This window comes from Podarcis muralis, chromosome Z (genome assembly GCF_964188315.1).
Source record: "Podarcis muralis chromosome Z, rPodMur119.hap1.1, whole genome shotgun sequence".
NCBI lineage: Eukaryota > Metazoa > Chordata > Lepidosauria > Squamata > Lacertidae > Podarcis > Podarcis muralis.
The window spans coordinates 1,916,500-1,944,148 of NC_135673.1; the positions used below are offsets into that span (position 1 = coordinate 1,916,500).

Below are 27,649 nucleotides of genomic sequence, written 5' to 3' on the forward strand. Positions count from 1 at the left end.
AACAATGAGTCCGTAAGTGACTGTGGAGGCCAATTCTGGAGCCACACGTCCTTCCACAGTGGGGACATTGGTCTCCATAGCTGTCAACTTTCCCCTTTACTTGCGAGGAATCCTATTCTGAATAAGGGAATTTCCCTTTAAAAAGGGGAAAAGTTGACAGACAGGAGTTGATCACGGTGTGGATTTGCTAAGCGTGCCTTCCACGTTTCTCCCTTGCGGCCTGAGTTTGACATTTTAGTCCCTAATCACATCCCCAATATAAAAGGAGGACTTTATCAGCATATGAACCAAGTATTCAGGAAATGTATATTAGCACGCAGGTGCTCAAGGAGCTGGAGAACATAGGCATAGCTGTCAACCTTCCATTTTTTTGGTGGGAAATTCCCTTATCCCGTTGCTGCTTCCCACTGCTATCCCGGATTGTTAGATATCCCGTAGACTGTCCCTTATTTTCGAGGCTGCTGGTCCCTTATTTTCAAATCTGAAAGTTGACAGCTATGAACATAGGAAGCAGTCTTATTCAGGGCCATTTCTTCATGGCCCCTGGGCAGTGTATGTCTCAATGAGAGCACCTGAGGGTGTGTCGCTTTCCGTCTGACAATGCAGTGCAGGTATCTTGTATATTCCCACGTTATAGTTAAAACGAATATGAAACCCCCTCCCCACTTTTCTCTCTCAGACCGTGTCCCCCCCTTCCCCCGTTTGCCCAGCTCCAGGCGCGGCAGCCTCTCCTTCCCGCCTCCGCTCTTTCCCACTCCAGCAGCCAGACGCCGCCTCGCCGCCTCCTTGGAAACCCCCTCGGCTCGCCCCCCGAGCCCGCCATCGCTTATACCCACTTACTCGCTCCCCCTTACTTCATTTCTAACCCCCCCCCCCATCCTCATCGCCGCGTGCTGCTCCTTTCCCACTTCATCCTCCCCTGGCTAAAGGCTGACCTTGCCTCGTGGAGCAGCCTCTCCTGCCTCACGCGACGCCTCCCATCTCCACACTTTTCGCGCTTCTTTACCTCAGCCTGCCTTTCCCCTCACGCCGACCTTCGCCGAACTCCATTCCTCCCTTTGGCTTTTTACCTCAGCTTCCCTCCCCGCTTCAGTCGCTTCTCCCTCAGCGGCATCTTTTGGCTCTCTCACTCCTTTCTTTTTTTTAACCTCAACCTTCGTCCCTAATTATACGCAGTTTTATATTTATATTCCATCCTGCTATCTTTCTCCTCCACTTTTTACCTCACCCGCCTCCGGGCCCTCCTTTCTCCCCCAAACCCTCTTCTTTCCTCACCTGCCTAACGCCTTTTTACTTTACCTTACCCAACCGCACCTTAATCACCCCCCCTCTATATTTTTAAAAAGACCATAAGCCCCGCCCCTTTCTGGTTAAGCCCCCGAGGGGAGGAGGAGGCGCTCCGTATTCTAAGCCAAAGCATTACGCATTTTGCTCAGCTCTGCGCACGCGCTAACCCCTCAGGTACAGCAACTGGGACGCCGAAAGGGGAGACTTACGCACTTTGCGCGGAACGGGAGATAGAAGAGCCGGGGTGCGTAATGTGCGTAACGGGGGCTGGAGGGGGGGAGCGACGTCACAGGTAGAAAAAAACATCGGCGGGCATCTTACGCCAATTCCGTTGGCCGTGCCGCTGTTGCGCAGGGACTCGGGGAACGCCGCGCTACGCCACTTGCGTGGCGGGCTGCGCTACCGGCGTAAGGCGGCTCTGCCTCGCGCACTCGTCCTCTCTCAGGTGCAGGGAAAGAGGGAGGGTGGGAAAGAGGGCGGGCTCACCGTTGCCCGGCAGCCCTGGTCCGGGCCCAGCCTATGGGGGCGCTGGGCGCTGTCACGTGGCCCTGGAGCCCCCGAACGCTGCCTGCTGCGGAGCTTGCAAGAGCCGGACCGAGCCGGGCCGGGGGGACTGTGTGGAGGCGGGTAAGGACCCCCCCCCACCCTGGGGATAACGTGGTGGGGGGATGCAGCGCGGAGCATGCAAAGGGTCTGGAGGCGGCGGGAGGGGGGTGCAACGTGCAAGATGGAAAAGGGGCGGTGCAGTGGAAATCGAGGGGAAAATGGGGCTCCATCCTTCGGGGGGCTGGGGAGGGGGGTGTCGAGGGGGTGCAGCTGGGGACGGAGGGCCATATGGCCCCGGCAGCACAGGCGTCTCCGCTGAGAGCTCCGAATCTCCGATCCTGACACATGCACCCTTGCTACCGAGTGCGCCCCCCCCCGCACTGGACGCTGTGCGGGTTCGCTTCCAAGTAAATTTGCATAGGACCCTGCTGTGCGAAGCAGTGGGAGGGGGCTCCCCCTTGATGGTGATGGCAGGGGTCCGTGGGAAGAGAGGCTGCTGCTGTGGCAGGGTCATAATGGTGCGTGGGACAGCAAGGTGTGGTGGGAGAAGGGGAGTTGTGGAGGCTGGAAGAGGAGCAGCTGCAGCCGCAATAAAGGGGCTCGGGGGGTCAAGAACAAGCACTGGGGGGGTGCGGGTTGGATCTCAGGAGGAGGTGGTATCTGCGTGCACGGGGTCCATAGCTGTCAACTTTTCCCATTTCTTCCGAGGAATCCTATTCGGAATAAGGGAATGCCCCTTAAAAAAAGGGAAACGTTGACAGCTATGACGGGGTCTGGTCGGGGTTTAGCGCGGCTGCGAGGTGGGAGCGGGGCTGCGGGTTCCTGGGTGCCCCCTTGGAGCAATCGCAGGAATAAGTCCTGCCGAGGGCGGTGTTTTTGCAGTGGGTTGCCCCGCTGGGTTGCGAAGGACGGGGTGAAGTGTTGTAGAGAAGGGAGTACTGTAATCAGCGCCCGTGGATGTCAGGTAGGGAAGCTTAAGTTTCAGACTTTGAAGGGGCCACTGAGTGTTGGACAGCTGACCATATAAGCTAGTGGACACTGGGGGTGCTCCACAGATTAAGGGGTACCTGGTGCAGTTTGGGTGCAGGAAAGGAGAGAGATTCGACTGGGCGGGTAAGAGCAAGGCTGGCAGTGGTGGCTTTGGGGAATAGGGTGCTGGGGGTGTACCCTGAGATAATGCAGAACTGGGTGGAGACTTTCAGGTACCTAGCGAAGGTCTGCTGATGGGAGGGTGAGTGTGAAGCTCAGGGGCAACAGGGATGTGAGGAAGGTAAGAGCCACTGGGCAGCAATTTTGGGATATACCAACCAGTATTTTGGATGGAATTGGTTGCTCTTGGGTTCTCTGATTCATATTGTGCCATGAGAAAGACAGGAAGCCCACTGTACACAAGTAATAGATTGTTTACTGCTTAACCCCACCTTGTTGGATTTACAGTGAGGGCAGTAAAAGGCTGGATTCTCCACCTGTCTCTTGAATCCGTGTTTACAGCACAAGTGGGGATGCTAATAATCTTTGAATATTGCTTCCTTTTCATATCATGTAATCATTTTAAGCTATTGTGAATTTGGAACTGGGGATGGATTCTGAATGAATTTCACTGGCGTGATGATGTGTGTAAACTTTGTAAGTAACACAGGACTCTTCCTCAGAACCAATGTCCTGTAAGAGTGATAGAAGCATATCAGGTTTTCTGCTTTTTCGTTCTTTTTTCGTTTGGACACAAACTCGAAGATAACTACTATGTGTTTCTCTTATTTATTTTTCTTAACCCGGGTTCCCAGCATCCAGCATGAGGAAGATTCCAGTATGACTTGCAAGTTTACATCCAGCATTATAACTTCTAGTCATTCCTATATTGCTTCTGTTTTGGGGTTTTTTTCCTGTAAAAAACGTTTTGGGTATCGTCTGTTCTGCTTGTGGTGTGGACATTGTCTGCTAAGGAGAATCCCATGGCTTGAAAGAGTATTGTAGGACAGTTCACTGCTAGAATGGTTTTCTTAATGTCTGTTCCAGGCTGTTTGTGGGGACAAGAGATGGGGTTGGTGCTGACTTTGTGAAGTATTGACAGCTGTCAGCTGTGGTGAAAGTGAACTGTCCAATTCCTTGTGCAAAACTGGGGTTAGATGTGCTTTCCTTTAGCGTGGCGATGAATGTGCCACACTGTTATTACCAGCGGTAATAACAAATGAGAGAGGGGGCCCTGATTTTCCTCAGGTGGTGCTTGGTTTTTTGAGGAGTTTTAATGTTAAAGAGAGCAAGAATGAGTGTGTGCACGCTTAATGTTTAAGCAGGCGTATTCCTTTGCTTGACCTTGCTTCCTCTCTTATCCGTAGCCATCGAAATTCAGCCTTCATGCAGCTGGCATGGCGCATCAGATTGTCTCTCAGGCTGACCTGATTTTTCCAAAAATGAAGCAACTGCACTTCCTGGTGGCTTCTGAACACTCCGTGCTCTGCCTGAGCACCAGTTCTCTATGCAGTTCTTAATTGCAAATGTTCATGCTTTGCTTTTGCTCCTCTTCCCCCTTGCCCTTACTCTCTCTCTCTCTCTCTCTCTCTCTCTCTCTGAACTTACTGTCTCCTGATTATTAATGATTAAACCCCAGATTTGATGTTGGGGAGGAATGTGGAAAGGGAGGAGGAGCAACATCTGTAGAAGATGGTATGTTTAAATAGAACAGAAAGCACATGAATTTTTCTACTAACCTCCTGATATGCAGCATTTCTGCCTGCTGTCGCTCCCCTCCCTCCACTGGCTCTCACCTGCCCGCAAAACCAAAACTCCATTTACATTTGCCATCTAACTGGTGACCATGATAACCTTTTTCAGCAGGGGGCCGGTCCACCGTCCCTCAGACCATGTGGGGGGACCGGCCTTGAACAAAAAAAATGAATGCATTCCTATGCCCCGCAAATAACCCAGAGACGCGTTTGAAATAAAAGCACACATTCTACTCATGTAAAAACACGCTGATTCCCGGACCGTCCGTGGGCCAAATTTAGAAGGCGATTGGGCTGGATCTGGCCCCTAGGTTGCCTACCCCTGCTCTAGTGTTTCTGATTCTGTTAATATCTTTTAGTGACTATCCGGGTCAGTGAAATTCGTTAATGCTGTAGTTTTATCATTACATGGCCTGATGTCTAGTAAGCTTATGTCAGTTGTCAGTTGGTATGTAAAAATGTCCTCTGGCTAACACAGAAGTGAAGCTTTGCAAAACATTCTAGGCCACGAATGGCTGGTGCAAAGGTGTGTGCAAGACAGCTAGCGCAAGGATTGCATTTTCAGTTGTGCTGACTGCCAGATCTTATCTGCTCAATCTTGGTTCAATGGAATTTTGGGATGTTTACAGTTCTGTGCTATAACCAAGTTAGGGGCTGTCCATCAGCAAGAAATCATGACTCAATATATTTTGGGTATGCTTGAACAATTGGTATCTATAGGCACTGTTTTTGATCCCACTATGTGACAATCCTCTGGATAGCAAAATACTTAAATGTTGGGGCAAGACCACCACAAATGCAGATGTTCTGTTGCTACTAAATCTCATTCCCAACAAACCTATTTGTTGTTGTTTTTTTAAAAAATGTTCATTATCTTGTTAGATATCAACAATATGGTAACTTCTCTTTTAAATTAACACACATTACTGCTACTCCAGAGAAGACAATTTACGTTTGTTTTCTTCAATAGATGAAAACTATTAAGTTCATTAATAATAATTAAATTTCATTCATTTTGAAAAGGTTCTTTAAAATACTATCCTTTCTGTAAGTCTTTATCTGTGTTATATAAAATATATATAAATAAAAAAAATACCAATCCCCTGGTGCTTGCTTAATTTTCCAAAACCTAATTATTTCATTCTTTAAAACATTTGGAAATTTCTGAAACCTGCCTTGAAATTGCCTCCTCTGACCTGGAAGCACTGCCCCATAATCTCAGAAGTCTAGATGGGTTTGCGGTCATTCACTTAGGAGGAAAATGTACTTTGTGTGTATAGGAATACAGGATTATCACCTTAGACTCCACCTTGATCCATCTAGCTCAGTATTGGTTATACTCCAGAGTTTCAGACAGGAAACACTCCCAGCCTCATACAGAGACTTCAGGGATTGAATCTGAGACATTCTGCATGCAGAGCAGACACACTGAATTTCATCACGTATTCCTCAGGCTTGGGGTGGGCCGAGGAAAATAGGTTCCAGGGGAAAGTCCCGCTCAAAATTAACCCCTAAGTGTACATTATAAGCATACCCAACAAAATGAGCAAGGGACGGACAACCATCTTTACTGGGAAGTAAGTGTCACTGTTTGTAACAGCATTTGCATTCAAGTAAGTGTCCTTAGTATTATATCGTTAGCAAGAGGGGACAGCTGAAGGGCATTCAGTGTGCTTTAGGAGTGGATTTGGATGGAATAGTCATTATTACTTAGATTGCATAGTGTAGCCAGCATGGTGCCCGGCCACAGCTGTTCTGAACTGCAAGTCCCATAATTTTCTAGCTTAATCCATCTTAGTTGGGAGTTATAGTTCAGAACATCTGGAGGGTACCATGCTGGCTATCCCTGCATATGCTTTCTCCAGCATGGAGCACAGAGTGATATACATAGTGTTGTGCATATGTGTGTGGGCTGTTCTCTCATCTTATCGTCACAACAGGACTTGGAGTGAGTTCAGCTAAGAGGCATTGAACTTTGGATTTGAACATTGAACTGTTCTGTCAAGATCTGAGACTGTGTGCGCTGCAGTGGCCTTCCACAGAGTTTTCAGGCATGTTTTCTGATTAGCGTTTGGGAGATTGGCAGGGCTGAGTGGAATGGAACAAACTGAGAAAAAATATCTGGTTTGAAAATTGATTTTTAAAAAATGTTTCCTCCTGCGAAATGAGAGCAATTGCCAAGAGCTTAAAAGGAGGCAATGCAATCAGGATTTTTTGGGTGGAGGGAGTGTTGTGTGTGTGTGTGTGTGTGTGTGTGTGTGTGAATCTTTAGAAATTTGTGGTGCTGTAGAAATGGCTGCTCACACCACCTGGTGACTTTCAAGGTAGGAGTCATGTCTCTTTAAGAGGGATGCAAAGGACAAGATGGAGTTTTTTTGGTTTGGGGACCTGCTGGATACAAAGGGAGAGATGTCGATGAGAATGGGTGATTTGGATAGAGCAGCCTTCACCTTGGAATTGTATTCTTTTTTAAAAAAAGAAAAGATATGCAGAGGCTTTCTAAATGGATCCTATGTTCCTTTTTAAAGGGAAAAATAACAATATTCCAGCAATAACACCACGGGGCCCTTTTCCCATGCAGTGAGATATCCAGTTCCTATGGGTGTCCTCAGAAGGGCTACTGTAAGCACTGGGACCTCCTGGCTTCTTGCCAGCATGAAAGGATAAGAGATGGATACGGGACGGTGTTTGATGGCTGTCTATATAGCACCTGCCTCACTGAAGTTGATCCTTGCGTACAAGGTAGCAGCTCTGGTATCTTTGACTGAAATGGCTTCTGTTGATGTAGATTTTGCAAGTTGCACAGAATTGCTCACTGGCCGGCATCAAAATGTGCCTCATTCTCTTCTGACTAGAGAGTGAAGGTCTGCCTAACAGGTCAAATGTTACTTGCTCTGGGTACCTAATGATTTTTGCGCCCAGTCAAAGGGATCATGTCCCTCCAGAGCCACTGCCATTGGAAGTCCTTGCTTCTTTTCGCCCATCTTCATTGGCATGACCCCTCCACCTTTCTCTACAGCAGTGGTGTTTGTCTTCAGCTAATAACTGCCTGCAAGTAGGAATGTCCATCTAGTCTGCCACTGTAGTTTTAAAAGCATCTGTCATGCATTGCAGGAGGTTGGACTAGATGACCCTTGGGGTCCCTTTGAAATATACAGTTCCATGATAATAGTTGCTAGTTTCTGTCTCTTAACAGCGGATGGTCATATTTCCTCAGAAGCTCAGGAATGGGCCATAATTAGGGCTGGATGATATCTGGTTTTCAACCTCACAATACAGCCATACCTCGGGTTACAGCCGCTTCAAGTTGCGTGTTTTTTTTGGGGGGGTTACAAAACCCAGAAGTACCAGAACGGGTTACTTCTGGGTTTTGGTGGTTGCACATGCGCAGAAGTGCCAGATTGCAACCCGCGCATGCGCAGATGCGGGTTGTGAACGTGCATCCCGCATGGATCACGTTCGCAACCCGAGCGCCCACTGTATATCACCAGCTAAACATTTCAATATATCACGACGTCTGAAATAAGGATGGAATTATGTAGAGGCGAACAGAGCTTAGACCTTCCTTGATCCATTGACTGGAATGTGATGTGACTATATAGCAACACAAGTTGTGACAAACTTAAATGAAGATCGGTTTAATTGCTGTCTAAAAGAACCCCCCCCCCAAATAAACTTTTTCTTGAAAGGTGAGATACAAATGTTGTATAGTCAGGGCTGGAGCTCTGAGAACCACCGTTGCTCGGTCCCTGCTCCTGCCCACCTAGCAGTTTGAAAGCACGTCAAAGTGCAAGTAGATAAATAGGCACCACTCCGGCAGGAAGGTAAACAGCATTTCCGTGCGCTGCTCTGGTTCACCAGAAGCGGCTTAGTCATGCTGGCCACATGACCCAGAAGCTGCACGCCGGCTCCCTCGGCCAATAAAGCAAGATGAGTCGCAACCCCAGAGTTCGCCACAACTGGACCTAATGGTCAGGGGTCCCTTTACCTTTAGCTTATACAGCTGATGGTCCTCTTAAGCAGCCAATCTTCGGGGTGGGCTTATCCACCCTCCCACATCACTGCTCCTGGAGGGGCTTTGCCAAGCATTTTCTTCTTCTTCTTTCTAACAAAACAAATATTTGTAAGCAGGATGCTTGTTCCCTCTGAACTTTATTCTATAGCGGGGGGGGGGGGGGGGTAGATGGCTGTATTGGCTTGAAGAATAATGAGAGCAGGCATCCACATTATAGTGCTTATTTCATGTATTTATATGGCATAACCTATGTATATGGGACTTCATGTGGAAGGGCTGTAGCTTTGCTTTGCATGCAAAAAAGTTCCAAGTTTAATCCCTGATAACTCCTTGTGAGGCTGGGAAATAGCCAGGTGCCCTCCTGAAGTTTTGGACTACAATTCCTATCAGCCTCAGCCATCATAACCAATAGCTAGGGATGATGGGAGTTGTAGACTAACCTGTTCTGGAGGGTCCCAGGTTGAGAAAGGCTAGTATAGACTTTTCTAAGCTAGGTGGACTGATGATCTGATTCTTGGTACAAGGTAGCTTCCTACAGGTTTGATAAGCCCTTACCTCAAGAAGAAGAAGAAGAAGAAGAAGAAGAAGAGAAGAGTTTGGATTTGATATCCCGCTTTATCACTGCCCTAAGGAGTCTCAAAGTGGCTAACGTTCTCCTTTCCCTTCCCCCACAACAAACCCTCTGTGAGGTGAGTGGGGCTGAGAGACTTCAGGGAAGTGTGACCGGCCCAAGGTCACCCAGCAGCTGCATGTGGAGGAGTGGGGAAGCGAACCCGGTTCACCAGATTACGAGACTACCGCTCTTAACCACTACAGCACACTGGCTCTCTCAAGGGGTCTATAGTCTAAAAATAGAAGCAGAGAAATGTGGTCAGGGGTAAACAGGACAATAGGTTATTATTGCAGTTGGATTTTTTAATGTAGAGCAGGCTTCCTCAACCTCGGCCCTCCAGATGTTTTGAGACTACAATTCCCAGCATCCCTGACCACTGGTCCTGCTAGCTAGGGATCGTGGGAGTTGCAGGCCAAAAACATCTGGAGGGCCGAGGTTGAGGAAGCCTGTTGTAGAGTATGGGAACTAAAGGGTTGTTCATAAGGAGAGCCTTTCTGGATAAACCAAAGTCTCATCTGGTCCAGTATCCTGTCTCTCACAGTGACCAACCAGATGTCTATAAGAAGCCTGTTACCAGGGTATGAGATCCAAGATCCAAAGACACATGAGGCAGATCTGATTCTGATCAATGCCTGGATGAGTGACTGGTTTTGGAACCACCACTGCCTTGGGTTCTATGGCAGGTGGAAAGAAGATATAAGTGAATAAAATATTTGTTATGTCCCACTTGTGTTCCCCCAGCAACTGGGGGCAATACTGAGGTTGTTATGACTATCTTGACTTGCAGTTCCAGTGCCAAAGGTTTAAGCACTTCATGCTCAGTGTGCTCGTGATCCTAACAGTCATCGTATTGCACTTTCATTCTCCTTTAGAAGCAGATGTGGGGCCTCTTTCGCTCCTTTGCTGAACATCTAATGGGAATGTCATTCTGCACACTCCCCTGGTGTGAAGGGCTGGCCACTCCCAGGGATGTGAAAGGTTTTCTTGCCAGCCAGGTGTTGAAATATGGAATTGGCCTTGACTGTGCATTTAAAGTTCACCCTCTGCTCTGTATCTCTATTTTCTTTTAAAAAACAACAACCAAGACCCCTGTGTTTTTTTAATGAACCACTGTGCAGTCACTTGGTGGTGGTCTTTTACAGTACCAGCCGACACTTAAGAATTGGGACTCAGGTGTGAGAGAAGCCTGATGATGTACCACTTCACTGTGCATCTAAACACATTATACATTCTACTTTGGCCCGCTTTCATTCTAAAGGAGATTCATTGTTGTTGATTCTGTGCCCCTCTGGTCTGTGCCCAATCCTGACCTCAGTTTGCCCAAAGCCCATTTATCAGCACATCTCTGTTTCTTCTAGCTCTTTTCCTTTCCTCCTCTTTTTTTGCTAGACCTCCTTGTTGATATATACGGTATATTCATATTGTAAGGCCTATGGGGCAGGAACCTCTAGTTGTGCTTGTGCTGCTCTGTAAGGCACCATGTAAACAGTTCCATTATATAACAATAGCTTCTTAGGATCATAGAGTTGGAAGAGACCACAAGGGCCATCGAGTCCAACCCCCTGCCAAGCAGGAAACACCATCAGAGCACTCCTGACATATGGTTGTCAAGCCTCTGCTTAAAGACCTCTTGGCTTATCTGACCCTTGTGACTTCTTCACATGAAAGACCATGACTTGCAGATGGGTTCTTGGTGTAGCAGTATTTGAGCAAGGAGGAGAAATGTTTCTACTCATAGGGTGGGATTAATGAGTCCGGGGTTCAGGTTTGTGTCTTACAAATGAATGTCTTAGCAGGCTGCAAAACTCCCCGCTGCTTTGTTTCCAGGGAGGATGACTCATGGTCTGGGCAGCAAAAACTTTTGAGGTACCCGGACACTCAGTGTTAAGAAATCTTGACACTCGTGTTCCTTTCCTGTGCAAGGTGACGCCTAAATGCTTCTTGCTGTTTCCAAGTTCGTTTCTAGAAGTTGGAAACCATCTCCTACTGTGGGCTCAAAAGTTACCGGTACCTTCCTGTGAACAAAATGTTGCTGGTCAGGGTGACATGGCAGGACTACACAAAAAGTTCAGCTTGGAAGAAAGGTGCTTTTCAACCAGTGTGTCGTGGCCCCCTGGGGTGCCTTGAAGGATGGTCAGGGGTGCTGTGGGCAACACTGGCCTCTGTCCCTCTTTCCTTCCTTGCCTCCCTCTTCTGACGCCTTCTTCCCTCTCTGCCTCCCAAAGGCTTGTGTGGCTGTTTGTTGCAGCAGCCCTGACTATAAACTCTCCAGGTGAATGGTGCCTCTCTTTGGGGTCGGGAGGGGGCAGCTCAGAGACCTAGACAGCAGCAGCAGTTGCCCGGAGGGCTCCCAAGGAGAGGGGAGAGGAGAGGGTGTTTGAAAAAGGGTGAGAGGCTGCCAGCTCTGTAAGCAAGGAGGGGGGGTTCCTGAGCCCCACAGGGGTTGCCCCAGAAAGCATGTAGCTGGTCAAGGAACCCATGGACCCCAAAAGGTTTAAAACCTGCTGTATTGCTACCCATATGCCATAGTTGGTTTCCCTCCTTTGCGCCCCTCCCCGCAGCACCACTGGAACCACTGGGTGTCCCACTGGCTTAGTGTGTGTAGAGCCTTTGCCTGCTGGTGAGGAGGCTAAATAAAGACCTTCCTGGATGCTCAGATAAGGGCATTTAAATGCCTGAAATGCTGACAGGCAAAGAGGTGGGTGTGGGTTTACACTTGCTTAAAATACTACCACTGAGTGGTCTGAGCCACGGTTGCATTTTGGAGAGCTTTGCATCTTTTAATGGAAACAGTGCCTCATTCCCCCGCTCCGTAATAAAAATGATGTGGTTTAAACATTTCCACTTGATTCTTGGCCCTTTGTACCCTTCTCACTATGCCCTTCACTGGTTGCGTAGAAGCCTTCCCTTTCCCTTTCTCGCTAAAATAATAATAATGGATCATTAGACTTTAAAGAAAAAATTAACCAGGTGGGCGTTGCTGTTGCTTTCTTCCCCCTTTTCTACCTTTATTTTTGGTGAGTGTGCCTGTTGCCTTAGGCAAGATTTGAAAACTTAAATTCTTTTTATAGAAATAATGCTTTAAAAAAGCACCCACACATTTTTTCCACACAGCTGTAGAACCAACTGTGCTTTGGAGACTTGGCTTTCTGGAGGTGGTGGAGAGGAAGGAGGGAGAGAGAGAGAGAGAGAAAGAAAGAAAGAAAGAAAGAAAGAAAGAAAGAAAGGGGATGCAGAGAGAATAAGAGCTCTGGCCAACCTTTGCTACCAAACTCCGTTCCTTAGGCCAGAGGAGAAGTCACCTGAGATGTTGCTGAGCCTTAGCAGGGCATCTGGTAAGGTACTTAGCAAGGCTTATAGGCAGCGGCACTTTTCCTGCAGACATCTCTCCCCCCCCCCGCCCCTCCCAACCTGTCTGAATCCTGAGCTGCCTCTGCAAGGGTTCTTGCAAAGAGAAGATTAGAAGGCCAACTGACCTGGCTGTTGGCTCTCCATGCTCTTGCCTTCATAGGCTGGTTAATATTTGGAAAGGAACCAGTATAATGGGTAGCTCAGTGATGTTAATATGTACTTTAAAGATTTGGGTCCACGTTTGCAAAAATGCTGATTTATTTGTATAGATGCAGGTGTTGACTTTAAATGCCACAGAAGGCAAGCCAACAAAATTTCACACCGAGATCACCCCAGGTAAATTATGCTAATTTGCACCCCTCTTCAGATTACAGTGGTGCCTTAGGTTACAAACACCTCGGGTTACAAACACCTCGGGTTACAGACTCTGCTAACCCGGAAGTAGTACCTTGGGTTAAGAACTTTGCCCCAGGATGAGAACAGAAATGGCACGGCGGCAGGAGGCCCCATTAGCTAAAGTGGTATCTCAGGTTAAGAACGGTCCTCTGGAACGAATCAAGTTTGTAACCAGAGGTACCACTGTACTCCCACTTTTCAGTTGATTTGCCGCAATGAATGTCCAAATCAATTCCCCTACAATTGCCCCCATCCATCACCCCCAAATAAACTCTTGTCAGTCGGCTTAAATTATTTCCCCCAAATAAATATACAGTGGTACCTCGGGTTAAGTACTTAATTTGTTCCGGAGATCCGTACTTAACCTGAAACTGTTCTTAACCTGAAGCACCACTTTAGCTAATGGGGCCTCCTGAGCACAATTTCTGTTCTCATCCTGAAGCAAAGTTCTTAACCTGAAGCGCTATTTCTGGGTTAGCGGAGTCTGTAACCTGAAGCGCATGTAACCTGAAGCGTATGTAACCCGAGGTACCACTGTACTACCCAGTAACCAAGACCACCTCCACTGAATTCCTCCTGAATTCATTTCACACACAGAAGCTCTTGAGACTTGGAAGAAGATTCAGGGTCCATGCCCCATAGTTCTGACTCAAGCAGCATTCCTGGGGTCCCTTTACTCCCACACTGCAGAGGCAACCATTTTGCTCTCATAAAGTTATGTATTATTGTCTTCAGATTCTGTTCTCCAGTGATTGTTTTGCACTAACCTGACAAAATTTGAGGGTCTATGTCATATTAAAGTATATTCCACCTATTCTGCTACTGGATGGGAATCTAGCAGGTTAGCATGGCCTTGGTACAAATTTCTCTTCTGCTGTGAAATCCCTAAGACACCTTAAGCTAAAGGACATTCTCCTACTTCTCCCTCTTCATTTCTCCCTTGTAGTGTGCAGAATAACAATACTGGTCTACCTTAGAGGGCTGTTGTAAGAGTTACTGCAATTCAGTAAAGTGCTATAAACATTCTAAATGTCATTTGCTAAATGATACTTGCCTGACACTTTCATATTTTCAGAACATTTCACATGCACTACCTAATCACAATACTTTATTATTATTATTATTATTATTAGTAGTAGTAGTATTACTGTCCCTCCTTATATTGCAAATGGGAGGGCTGAGGCTGGGGGGGGGGGGAGAGAGTGACTTGCCTAAGGCCACCTGTTGAATTAATAGCAGAGATGAAGTTTGAACTGGGGACATTTGTACGTTGGACTCCTTGCCACTGTGCCACACTAGCTCACTGTGTCACTCAGGAATGGGGTTCCCTTTCAGCCCAGTGGGCCAGACCTGTATCTTGCCCTTTGTAGGCCAACTTTGACAGCAAGGTCGGACCTCATCTGACATAATAATGACCCCAGGTGGTTTGTGCCACCCAACTGTCAAAGTAGGGAGTGAGTACTGCCTACGCAGAATTGAACTCTCTGTGCATCAGTTGATGTGCAGGGAGTTCAGTCATGCTTTCTGTAGCCCCATCTCTACCTGTGTCACACCTGATGTCAGGTGGTTACAACCTAAGGAAAACATCCTTGCAGGCTAAATGGGGAGGCTGGAGGTGGCTGGAGGTTACCCACCCCTAAAGTAAGTGTTAAGTGTTGTTGTGTTTATTATTACTGGATTATATAGATGCTTAGGAATATGAAATGGCTTTTATGTCATGGGAACAATATTAGAAACTCAGATACATAACCCAGGTGCCAAATGGCTCCATAAACCAGGGTTACAGTCACCAAAATGGAAGGTCTAGTTGCTATTTTGGGGCCAAATGGTTTGGAAGTCGTATTATTCGATAGGAATTTTTGGTTCCTGAAATTTGTTTTGATAGTGCAGATAAAATACCACGGATAGAGGTCTACAGGATGTGTTGTTAATGTGTGGAAACAGACAAGATCCAAGGATCCCCAGGCATGCACCTCCGGATAGTGGAGACATTGGGCACTATCCTGGCATCCAGGCATCTTCATTTGGTTGCAAGTGGCTGATAGCCAGGTGCAAAATGCACCTAGCAAATTTCTAATGCTGCCAGTTTACTGCAATGTGTGTTCACACATGTATGCTTCCTTTTTATTGAAACTTTAAAACATTTATACACTACCTCACCTGTGGTAGAAGCACATGGCAAACTTGATTTAAAATGAAGCACAGTGAAACTTCCAAAACAAATGGGGTGGTGCCTAAATGAAATCTCCAAGCCTACCTTGCCTCCCCGCCCCCAGCCCAGTCAGCGCTTTCTTCTCCTTTGCTTCTCCCACCTCCTTTGACTGGAATGGACTTTGCTTCTGTATGGCTCATGCTGCCACTTTTTTTGCAGGGGGCAGGGAGATGTCGACTGCTGTTCCTCTTCCTCCTCCTTCCCATGCTGAGAAGAAAGCATAGTGGGCCTCCAATCCCTCCTTGCGTTTAGGAGGGTGGTGACATTGGAAAAGGGCACTCTAGCTAACTGTTTCTGGCCAGGAGGCTGCAAGTTGGATCAGGCCCAGGACCCCAGTGGTCCAGCATCTTTTCTCAGAAGGGCCAACCAGATGTCCAAGGGGAAACCAGTAAATAGGATTCAAGCACAATTAGGATTCTTGTGGTTTCCAGCATCTGGTGTTCAGAAGCATGGCTGCCTCCCAACGATGGAGGCAGAGCATAGCCATCATGGCTAGTAGCCACCAATAGCCCTCTCTGAATTTGTCCAACCCTCTTTTAAAGCAATCTAGGTTGATGGCTGGGACGCGGGTGGCGCTGTGGGTTAAACCACTGAGCCTAGGACTTGCTGATCAGAAGGTCGGCGGTTCGAATCCCCGCGACGGGGTGAGCTCCCGTTACTCAGTCCCTGCTCCTGCCAACCTAGCAGTTCAAAAGCACGTCAAAGTGCAAGTAGATAAATAGGTACCACTCCGGTGGGAAGGTAAACGGCGTTTCCGTGCGCTGCTCTGGTTCGCCAGAAGCGGCTTAGTCATGCTGGCCACATGACCCGGAAGCTGTACGCCGGCTGCCTTGGCCAATAAAGCGAGATGAGCGCCGCAACCCCAGAGTCGGCCACAACTGGACCTAATGTTCAGGGGTCCCTTTACCTTTACCTAAGGTTGATGGCCACCACTGCTTCTTGTGGGAAGGAGTTCCATAGTTTAACTATGTGCTGTGTGAATAAATATTTCCTTTTATCCGTCCTAAATCTTCCAACATTCAGCTTCCTTGGATGTGCATATGTTCCAGTGTTATGAGAGAGGGAGTAAAACATTTCTCTGCCCACTTTCTGCATACCATGCATAGTTTTATAAGCTTCTATAATGTTGCTATGTATTCACGAAAGAGTCCCAAATGCTGCAACCTTTTCTCATCAGAGAGTCGCTCCATCCCATGGATATACTAGTCTTTGCTTTGCCTGTGCTCCTCCTACTCTCAGACAAACCCTGTGTCCTCAGGATCATAGCCAACAGCAAAGAAGTGGTCAACCACCAGCAGAAACGCTTTCCCTGTCCATTCACATCAGCCTGGGGTCAAGTCCTTACACCAAGTCTTGTGAGGAGTGTGGCTCTTGGCAGCGGTATTGGCGTTTTGGCTTCTGTTGATGTTCTTGGTCAAGCCGGAATTCCTATCCTTATTCCAGCAGTGTATTGGGCAGAGCTGGGAGTTGCCAAAACCATCAAGCTGCCGCGTTGCCCAGTTGTATTTAATTGCTTGTGCTCATAAGCTGGAAATTGTGGTACAACCAGTTCGTTAATTTATGGCTATTTGTGGTATGTTCATCTTTAGTGACTTGTCAGGGAAAATAATGGGCCTGCGCTGCCGGCGTGGGATTCCTAGGGAGGCAGATCACTCCAGGACCCTCTCATTCCTTTTGGGAGATTCCCTTCCTCCTGCTTGTAGACTGCTCTCTCTCTCTCTGTGTGGGGAATGATTTAGAGCCGTTCTTGCATGTTGTGGTTTTGGCTTGCTTAGTCATAAAGAGCCTTTGGTTGCTTCCAGTGATTGACATAACAAAATGTAAATTATATGCTGTTTTACTAGGCACTAATTCATCCGTTTTGAGGTTTATATGTCAGGAAGGCTCAGGGCTGCTCATTACAGTGGCTTTTCTCTCCAATGTGTCATTTTGTGCGGAAGAAACATTTATTTTAAATTGTGTAATTTATTTTTTTTTGGATGGGGATGGATGGAAGAAAACACATGACACCCCTAGCTATAAAGTTTGTTTTTCCATTGTGAGGTTTCGCTACTGTTTGTGTGATTTCTAAATATCATTTAAGAGAGCTTAGGGCTGGTTTTCACCAAAAGGGCTTTATGAGGTCATTTATTGAGTACAATGGTGCCTCGTGTTACAGACGCTTCAGGTTACATACGCTTCAGGTTACAGACTCCGCTAACCCAGAAATAGTGCTTCAGGTTAAGAACTTTGCTTCAGGATGAGAACAGAAATCGGGCTCCGGCAAAGCAGCAGCAGCGGGAGGCCTCATTAGCTAAAGTGGTGCTTCAGGTTAAGAACAGTTTCAGGTTAAGAATGGACCTCTGGAACGAATTAAGTACTTAACCTGAGGTACCACTGTACTTGTTAGGAACACAAGAACAGCCTTTTTGGATCAGACCACGTGGTCCAGGGCTGAGACTCTCATGTCCATCCAAATGTTGTCAGGTTTCCAACTTGCAGCAGCCTCAGCCAACATAACCAATGGTCAGGGGTTGTGATCTATCAGTGCCTGTGGGGCCACAGGTTATCTACCCCACTAGCAGCCAACAATGGCCAGCCAGTGTTTCTTCATAATAATAATAATAATAATAATAATAATAATAATAATAATACGCAGCTTGACCATGAAAGTTTGTTTCCGGTGCCTAACATTTAGAAGTATCCTGCCTCTAAAAATGCAACTTAAAGTCTTGGCTACCATGAACAAGAACTACTGATAAGAGGACAGATCTGGCAATTTCTCCTGCCTTTTGTTAAGGACTTAAGAGCCGATGGTTCATCTAGGAGAACACGTTTTTCAATAGTGGCCTCCTAGGTACCTCTGGGACAATGGTTCCCAACCTTTTTGGTATGGCGACTCACACATACAAACTTACTCAGTATGGTGACCCATTGATTTAACATGAATTTTGGATCTTAGGTCTTTGACAACTTGATTTTACCAGTAAGTTAGCTTCTATCATTACTTGAAGCAAAAATTCCCTATTAATGTGGAATTGGTTGAAGTATTTATAGTACTTTACTTACAAAATCATTCACAGTTTTGTTTATGGGAATGTTAAGACACCTTGGTAACATTCAGTTGCAAATGCCAACATAGCAATATAATAAGCCACAAATCAAATCACAAATCAAAAAGTTGTAAGGGTTGTAAACAATAGTTGATTTTGGGCCTACTTAAGCCACTTGCCAGAGGCTTTGCAACCCACAGGTTGGGAAATACTGTTCTAGGAAGCTCTCAGGCAAGGCCTAAAGCAACAGCCCTCCTGAGCAACAAGTCTCGACAGTGAAACAAGCCCTATTGTCAGGTGGAGGAAAAGCTGCCTCAGGCAGCAGTAGGCCTGGGTGATGTATCAATACATCATCCAGGACCAGTTGGAAGGCCAGATCGCGATGGCAATTACCTGATTTTTCACCTGGTGGTACATTGCAAATGAGGCTTGCTTGCCAGCCAGCCGGCACCTTACTTCCTTCTCTGGCCAAGCAGGTGGGCCTCCTTTCTCCCTGTACAGGGTGCTGGTGGTGGCTTCACCCCAGTGCCTTGTAGGACCGGTGCTCCTCCCTCCCTCCTCGCACCGGGCACTGGCAGCGAAGTGATAGCAGCTTCACCCTGGTGCCCTGTGGGGCCGGGGCCGGTGCTCATTCCTCCTACCTCCTCGTACTGGGCACAGGTGATGATGGAAGTGACAGTAGCTTCAACCTGGAGTCTCTTGGCCTGGGGCCGGGGCTCCGTCCTCTTGCCTCTGCACACGAGGTGCTGGTGGAGGCAGCTTCGACCTGGTGCCTCGCCTGGGCAAGGGGCAGTCTTTTATGTGGTCCAGGACACCTTGTTTGTGTGCGCGGTGCCATGTCTGCCCAGCCTTGTGATCTCCTCTCCCTTGGTGTTCCCCAGGTGTGGGGCCAATACTGTAGGGCTGTAGTGATGTATCTTGGCGGCTTCTCTTCACCTTATTTCCTTCCTGCTCCTTATTTGAGACATCGTGATTTATCACTATTGCGATGTTTAAAGGCAAAGGGACCCCTGACCGTTAGGTCCAGTTGTGGCCGACTCAGGGTTTGCGGCGCTCATCTCGCTTTACTGGCCGAGGGAGCCGGCGTACAGCTTCCGGGTCCTGTGGCCAGCATGACTAAGCCGCTTCTGGCGAACCAGAGCAGCGCACGGAAACGCCGTTTCCCTTCCCGCCGGAGCGGTACCTCTTTATCTACTTGCACTTTGACGTGCTTTTGAACTGCTAGGTTGGCAGGAGCAGGGACCGAGCAACGGGAGCTCACCCCGTCACGGGGATTCAAACCGCCAACCTTCTGATCAGCAAGTCCTATTCTCTGTGGTTTAACCCACAGCGCCACCCGATGTTTAGCTGGTGACAAATTACAGTGTTGGAAAACTGATGTTGCCCGGCAGTAGATGCTGGGGGTGCAGAGCAATAGCAAAGTGTTGGAGATACAGCTCTGTATATTGTGCACTTGGGTACTGCGGAGGATACTGTCTTGGTTACCAGTGTTGAGCATAAGAAGAACCTGTTGAATCGGGACAGTGGCCCATGTAGTCCAGCATGCTGTTCTCACAGTGGCCAACTAGATGCCCCCAATGGGCCTGAGCTCAAGGGCCACTCTCTGTCCTTTGGCTTCCAGTCACTGTGGCTCAGAAGCTTTACCTCCTCTGGCTGTGGAGACAGAGCGCAGCCACCGCGGCCGGTAGCCATCGTGTGCTGCATGAAGAAGTACAGTCATACCTCATGTTACGTTTGCTTCAGGTTGAGCGTTTTCAGGTTGCGTCCCGCGGCGACCCGGAAGTACCAGAAAGGGTTACTTCCGGGTTTCGCCGCTCGCGCATGTGCAGACGCTCAAAATGACGTCATGCGCAGAAGCAGCAAATCGCAACCCGCAGACACAGGTTGTGTTCTGCTCATGTTGCGAATGGGCCTCTGGAACGGATCCCATTCGCAACCAGAGGTACCACTGTACTTTCTTTTGTCTGCCCTGAATCCTCCAACATTCAGGTTCCTTCCATGTCCACGAGTTCTAGTGTTACACAAGAGGAAGAAAACCTTCTCTATCCACGTTCCACGCATCATTTCACGCTTCCTTCGTGGCACCTCTTACCCACCTTTCTCTAAACCGACAAGTTCCAAGCGCTGTCACCTCATTCCTCCTTGGGGAGTTATAGCATCCTCTCAAAGTAACATTAAACTGGTAGTCCAGTCAGCTTCTGTTTCTGAAATGAATAGGAGTGGCACCATCTTCTCCTTTGACTTGAGCAGAAAAAAGGCTTAGGCTTAGCCCTGCCTGTCTACCTGGATGAGGAATTCCAAGGCTTTTCTGCCACACATTGGCAATCTTTTGTGCTTAGGTAGGGTTGAAAGGGCAGCTTCAGAACCAGGAACTGTCAAATAATAGGTGTTCCGTGGCTATTTTAAAGTTGACGTTGCTGCCTTGATGTTGTGATTCTTGCTTTCCACTTTTCTCTCCTTCCTTGGGTGTGGTTTAATTTTTATGTCGGCCACTCCAGAGAGTTGGAAAAAGCATAAAGGTAAAGGGACCCCTGGCCATTAGGTCCAGTTGTGATCAACTCTGGGGTTGCGGCGCTCATCTCGCTTTATTGGCCGAGGGAGCCGGCGTACAGCTTCCGGGTCACGTGGCCAGCATGACTAAGCCGCTTCTGGCGAACCAGAGCAGCGCACGGAAACACCGTTTACCTTCCCGCCAGAGCGGTACCTATTTATCTACTTGCACTTTGATGTGCTTTTGAACTGCTAGGTTGGCAGGAGCAGGGACCGAGCAACGGGAGCTCACCCTGTTGCGGGGATTCGAACCGCCGATCTTCTGATCGGCAAGTCCTAGGCTCTGTGGTTTAACTCACAGCGCCACCGAAAAAGCATATTCACCTATTAAATAAATAAATAAGAATCTTACCTCTGCTATTAAATCTGCAAGGTAGCCTTGGAAAAACTCCCTGTCCTGGGGGGGGATAATGCTTCCCTACTTCACAGGGTTGTTGTAAGCATTGTGGAAAAGACATGTAGTGTGCTTTGAGTTCTCAAAAATTGCTATTAACCTCACTGAATGGCCCCATTAAAAACCTGTATATGTGACTACAATAAAATTGCATTGAGATAAGCAGTCCGTAACGAGCCTTGAATTTATAGGTTGTCTGAGGAGGCTGGATCAGCCAAACAACCATCTTACAGCTGCTTTCTCCGCTCTGTTTTATTGGCAGCTGCAAATGAGGGCTATGTCGCGAAGCTTTGCTGCTGGTGATTCCTTTCTGCCAAACGGAACTATCATGGATTGTTAATTATTGGCATTGGCTTCTGCACAGTGGGCGTGGGAGAATCTGGGCACTCACTCACACTGTGCTTAAAGTAGTCTCTTGAGTCCTTGGTGCGCATCGGTGATGGACAGAGGTTATTCTCGGGTCAGTCCTTCTGGCCTCGTCAGAGTAATGGTGTTGCCACAGATTGCAGCTGCCTGTTTGGGAGCCCCTGGAACACCTGTGATGTCATAGCTCTCAGAATCTGTGCAGTTAACTAACTTAGGAAGCTGGGGACAAATGTTTCCTGCCACAGCTGACAAAAAAGGTTGACTGGTAGTGACCACATGGAACCTGCATCAGGTGACGGTCTTAAGATGGGATGTGAGGAGGTAGCAGGCATTCAAACAAGACTGTTGTTAGGTGCTTGCTTATACAGGTGAAACTCAAAAAATTAGAATATCGTGGAAAAGTTCCTTTATTTCACTAATTCAACTTGAAAGGTGAAACTCATATATGAGATCGACTCATGACATGCAAAGTGAGATCTGCTTCTACTTCTCAGAGGTCCAATCTTGCTCAATTTGCAATCCTTGTTTTGCTGATTTCCTTGAATATTCTAATTTTCTGAGATTGTTAATTTGGGGTTTTCATCAGCTTGTACGCCATGATCATTGCAATGATAACAAATCAAGGCTTAACATATCTCGCCTTGCATGTCACGAGTCTATCTCACATATGAGTTTCACCTTTCAAGTTGAATTACGGAACTCAAGGAACTTTTCCACGATATTCTAATTTTTCAAGTTTCACCTGTACAAGTTTCACGTGGCGCTTCAGGCTGCTGTGACCTAGGAGCATGCAATGGTTGATTCCTTATTGTCTGACTGGATGCAGACAGCCTGCCTTCGCCACCAGACAACTTTTCCTCTGCTCCACTTTCTAGCTGATTAGCATCTAATCTGCTGAAGAGAGCTCTGGAGATTGCAAACCATTTTTGTGACATTTTGGTGGGCTTAGCAAGGATGTTATGGATTTGGATGTTTTCTTATAGGCCGACACTTGGGGGGGAGGGCTAAGAAAGTGATTGTGTTTGTAGGTGAGAAAGATTATACTGCATGTCTGTGTGTGCGCACAGAATTGAATGGAGGATGTAAGAATGTTAAATCCAGGTCTCGTGCTTATTTTATATTGATGTTTAGTTCTATGTCTGTCCAGGAGAATGTGTGTTCTGCATTCCTGTTAGTGCCCACCTTGTTAACTGCAGCTATATTAACATTATATGGAAGACTTACAGTGGCGGTGTGTGTGTGGGGGGGGGAACCCTCTCCATGTAGCAAACCTCCAGACCCAGATGGTGCTGCTGCCGCAGTCAACCAGTTGACCAGGGGAATGACCATCTTAAAGCGGCCTCTAAAAGTTGGCTGATTTCCTGTACATCTCATACATCTCTCTTAACTTCGGGAGAGTTCTGTTCTTAGTGGAAAGCATCATGATTGTGTATTTCTGGGAGAATCGCTCTCTATTTAGCAGCAGCTCTTGGAAATTGCTCCATTACCGCAGCAGCCGAAGTGTGCCGCCGCAAATCATGCATGGGGAGTTGGTGTTTGCATTCTGGTGAGATGTTTCCTATTGCTCTTTTGGAAAGCTCTGATGAAATTGTCTTGTCTGGGGTGGCTGTTCCATACATAGCTGTCAACCACCCCCTTTTTTGCTGGAAATTCCCTTATTCCAGCACCGTTTCCCGCTGCTATCCCAGATTGTTAGCTATCCCATAGACCAGGGGTCTGCAACCTTTAAGACAAAAAGAGCCACTTGGACCCGTTTCCGAAGAAAAAAAAAATGGGAGCCGCAAAACTCGTCATTATAAAAATAACTTTTTGGTCACTTTTTTTTTATTATTTCTTTGTTTGACCCCTCAGAATTACTCCTCCTCATAGAAATAAACATTAAATTAACAAGTTACCTTTTTGTGTGTGTGTGTTCTTCACTCCCCTTCAAAACAGTGACCAGCGTACATGCCCCCTTTCAATGCAGTGACCAGCGTACATGCCCCTTACAGTGTAGCGGGTGGGCGGGCGGGAAGGTGATGTCGGGACGGTGCGTGACTTAACGCACGCACTGCCCCCATGCGACGTCACAGCCAGTACAGCGCCTGCCACAGTGGGGAGTGTCAGGGCGCACAATGCGCCTCCTCCCCTCGCTAGTATCCGCCCCAGAGCCGCGGCAAAGGTGTAAAAGAGCCACATGCGGCTCCGGAGCCGCGGGTTGCAGACCCCTGCCGTAGACTGTCCCTGGGACAGGTGAGGCTGCTGATCCCTTATTTTCAAATCTGAAAGTTGACAGCTATGGTTCCATATTAGCTGCTGCTTTTGATACAAAAGTCTTGCTAGAATTAAGTGCTCTCGCTTGGAAGACCCTGTGCCAACCCCACCCTTTTTGTATACTGGTGATGTAAATGGCAAGGACTTTGAAGGAGAGAAGGGCAGGAGGGTTTGCTTGCTAGGCAAGACGGTGGCTTAGCTTTCAGCCGGCCTGCACTTGCACTTTTCCTGCTGTGCTTTGATAGTGCAAGTTACCTGTGCCTAGTACTTGTCAGCCAGCAATGCATCTACACCCCCCCCCCCCCAATGCCATGGCTGCGCACCAGAAACTTGATCACCCAGATTCTCTTCTCGGGAGAGGGATAGCAAAGCAGCTGCACACTGAATTCTCTGGCTCTCTAGTGGCGTATAACCTCTTCAGTCCCTGTACTCTTATCACATCTGCATATGTCATTGATTTTGAGGGCTCGTCACTACAGTCTTTAGGAGTGAATTAGCAACCAAACTGGTTCAGGACTCAGCTCCTCAAAAGTGGTTTGCTAGAGGGTGGGAGGCAGCTGTATCAGGGCATCTAACTCAGCAGAGCAGGATGATAAGAAGTCAGGTTTTTTTTTTTTTAATTTAAAAAAGGATAGGATAGGATAGGATTGATGTGGCTTAGCTTTTGTTTTTTCCTTACATTTAATAAATCAGCTTCTTCTTCCTGCAGCACATGTCACCCTGCGGGGAGGGATGCAGCATCCTGTGCATTGTATGATACGGGCTTAGATGACTGAACTGCATACCTAGTTTGATGTTGTATGATTGTTTATTAAAAACCAATAAAATAGATTTTAAAAGAAAGAACTCATTCAGTTGGGGGCCTACCAAGTTTGCGGGTGGAGAGATGGTGTTTTTTACTGGAAGTTTTTTGTGTGAAATTCTTCTCTGGGTGAAATTTCCATGAAACCAGCAATATTTAAAAATGGATATTTGGGCTTGGGACTTTTGTGGGCTGCTGTGTAGGGGTTGTTTGGTGTGCGAGAGACTTTTTAAAAAATATCTCCCACCAAAAGGGCCTTAGAAGTTCACTGTTTGAGAAGGGAAGGGTATTGTTGTTTTTTTGCAAGGGTGGCTGTATGTCAATATTTTTTTTTAGCATCCTCCCCCATAAAGACATCACAGTGATTGAATGAATTTTTGGGAAGTGAGCTCTCCCCTGCCCCTTGCAGCTTAGCTTTGCAGAAACTTCTGCAGCACTGAGCAAAACCGATTGTGCTTCCTGCACTGAACTACAGTACATGCTGCCTTGCAGCAGCAGCGCCAAGGAGTGAGCCGAGAATGAGCCCTGGCAGTCTTCTTCAGTTGCTCAAATGCTGCAAAACAGGCACAGGCCTTGTAGGATAAATGCATGCGCTTGTGCATGGTGTGGGGAATGGATGAGCCCCTCCAAATGCAGCTTGGCATAAGGCAGGCACATTTTCCTGGCAGAAGAGGAGGTGTGATTGTGAAGGATGGGTTTAAATATGCAGTAACAGTAATTAAACTCTTAATTGAGAATTCTGCCACTTGTATAGTGACCATCAAACTGCCATGTTGCTTTTCTAGAGTGCAAGTGGACAAATCTGTGCCCTGTGGGGTTTGCAATCTATAATTTGATACAGGGGAGATAAAAGAGGAAGGGGAGGGAAATTGAGGCAGGTGAAAAAAGAGGAATATTAAGAATATTATTGTCGTTGTCTTTAATATTTATTGCATTTATATCCCACCTTTTTCTTCCAAGGAGCTCAAGATGGCGTACATGGTTCTCCCCCTCTTGGTTTAATCCCCACAACAACCCTGTGAGGTAGGTTAGGCTGAGAGGCAGTGACTGGCCCAAGGTCATCCAGGGAGCTTTATAGGCAAGTGGACATTTGAACCCTGGTCTCCTGAGCCTCACTCTGACACTCTGATCACTGCACCACTTTGGCTCTCTGTGTTTCTTAAGTTTATATGTATCCAGACATAATTTGGTAGGGCTGATGACATCCTTGGGAAGGTGGGTTTTGGGAGAGGGATTTGAAGGGGGTAAGACGAGTGCTGTGTTTTACTTGGCTTGGCTTAATTTATTGTTTCGTTGATTACATTTTCCCTTCTCTTTGTCTGGTGAACATAGGCAGCATGAACCCTGTCAGGAAGGTAAGGCATGGAGAGAGAATGAAAGGTGACCTCATTGGTGGATTCGGGATTTGAATCTGACTTTCTCTGGTCCTAGCCTAAATATTCTAAAGCAGGGGTGGCCAGTCTGTGGCCTGCCAGATGTTGTCGGATTACAACTCGCATCAGTCCCAGTCAACATGGCCAACGGCCAGGGATGATGGGAGTTGTGGTGAGGCAAATACTGTGAGAGGTTAGAAACTCAGATATATAAACTAGGTGCCGCATGCCACCTTAAACCTAGACAGCAGAATGTCTAGTTGCAATGGAAATAATAATCTCAATAAATAATCAGCCTCACTGTCAGGCCAGGACCACACCGAACAAGCCCACACTTCAGGCCCATTCGCCTCAGCCATGCGCATGAAATGTTGCTGCTTATCAGCTGGCCTGACCCATGCTGTGATGCAAACATCAGCTGATGAAACGGTCAGCCAGCAGTGGGCAACAGCTTCTTAGCTGGGTCAGCAATTTTAATCAGTTGCAGACAAGACTTCAGAAATTGCTTGCAATTGGACCATTCCCTGTTGTGGAATGAGACTGGTGAGTTTCAAACACAGCTCGAGAGCCACCGGTTCCTCATCTCCACTCTAACCATTACACTATGCTGGGTCTCTAAAAGTGTGTGTGTGTGTGTGTGTGTGTGTACACGTATGAATCACAATGTACCGAGACTGGGCATGTCGAAAGCCCAAAGAAATGATGTTTGCATCTTGGGAAAAGAACCCGCAAATGTATCACAGTGAAAGCATAAAATTCAAATATAGTCTATTTCACATAATTTTGGGTATATAGAATTGCATTCAGCTGCATTATAGTCACACTAGAGCTACTGAAATTAATAGACATACATTTAGTCATGCCCATTAATTTCAGTGGATCTCCTTTGAATAGGACTAACGTGGTTAGGGTGGAATTCAGTGTCACACTATAACAGCTGTTCTGTCTGCACAAGCACTTCTGCCTGCTAGGCAGAATGCTCCCCCCCCCCACGTGCCCCTGTTCTGGGGGTTCTCCCAACCCACCCAGGACTAGTGATGTTAAATTCTCGAGAATAATCTTTTGGAGAATATTCTCAAGAATATTCTTGATTAATGAGAATATTAGAGAATTTTCATTTAAAATAGGAGAATATTCATTTTATTTAATACATCAAAAATGATATAATTAGTTAATATACATGTTTATTCATGGGTAAACTTGTTCAGATGGCAACCAAAAACTGTACAGATACTTTTATTCAGTGGGGCAATGCAGTGAATTCACATTCTTTGTTTTTTTGCAACAAACTTGAAATTGAAAATTCAACGTGATTCACATTGCGTAAATGACTCACGTTAATCACTAAACCTGCCACTGACTGTATATTTACCATCAACTTTGAATTCTAATTATGTCGTGTATGTATGAAATGTAGCTTTTAAAGTCACATCACTAGCCTAGGTACTTTAAGTGTATAAAAGCGTTATAGCTACTTTCTGTAAGAAAAATCACACTGTACAGTGGTACCTCAGGTTACATACGCTTCAGGTTACAGACTCCGCTAACCCAGAAATAGTGCTTCAGGTTAAGAACTTTGCTTCAGGATAAGAACCGAAATCGTGCTCTGGCGGCATGGCGGCAGCAGGAGGCCCCATTAGCTAAAGTGGTGCTTCAGGTTATGAACAGTTTCAAGTTAAGAACGGACCTCCGGAATGAATTAAGTACTTAACCTGAGGTACCACTGTATGACCAAG

General features: G+C 47.0%; 1 protein-coding gene across 8 annotated transcripts in view; it reads left to right on the plus strand.

The window, feature by feature from the left end:
* The first annotated feature begins 1,763 nt into the window (after positions 1-1,763).
* The window catches only part of STRBP (spermatid perinuclear RNA binding protein), a 155,617-nt gene continuing 129,731 nt past the window's right edge, over positions 1,764-27,649 (plus strand). For 5 of the 8 annotated variants that reach the window (XM_077922688.1, XM_028715982.2, XM_028715977.2 and 2 more), the window contains exon 1: positions 1,784-1,914. In XM_077922688.1, the coding sequence (XP_077778814.1) occupies positions 1,807-1,914 (108 nt within the window). In that variant the 5' untranslated portion in view covers positions 1,784-1,806. Of the gene's footprint in view, positions 1,915-27,649 lie in introns of all 8 variants that reach the window. The other 3 variants (XM_028715978.2, XM_028715979.2, XM_028715983.2) reach the window with 2 other exon arrangements.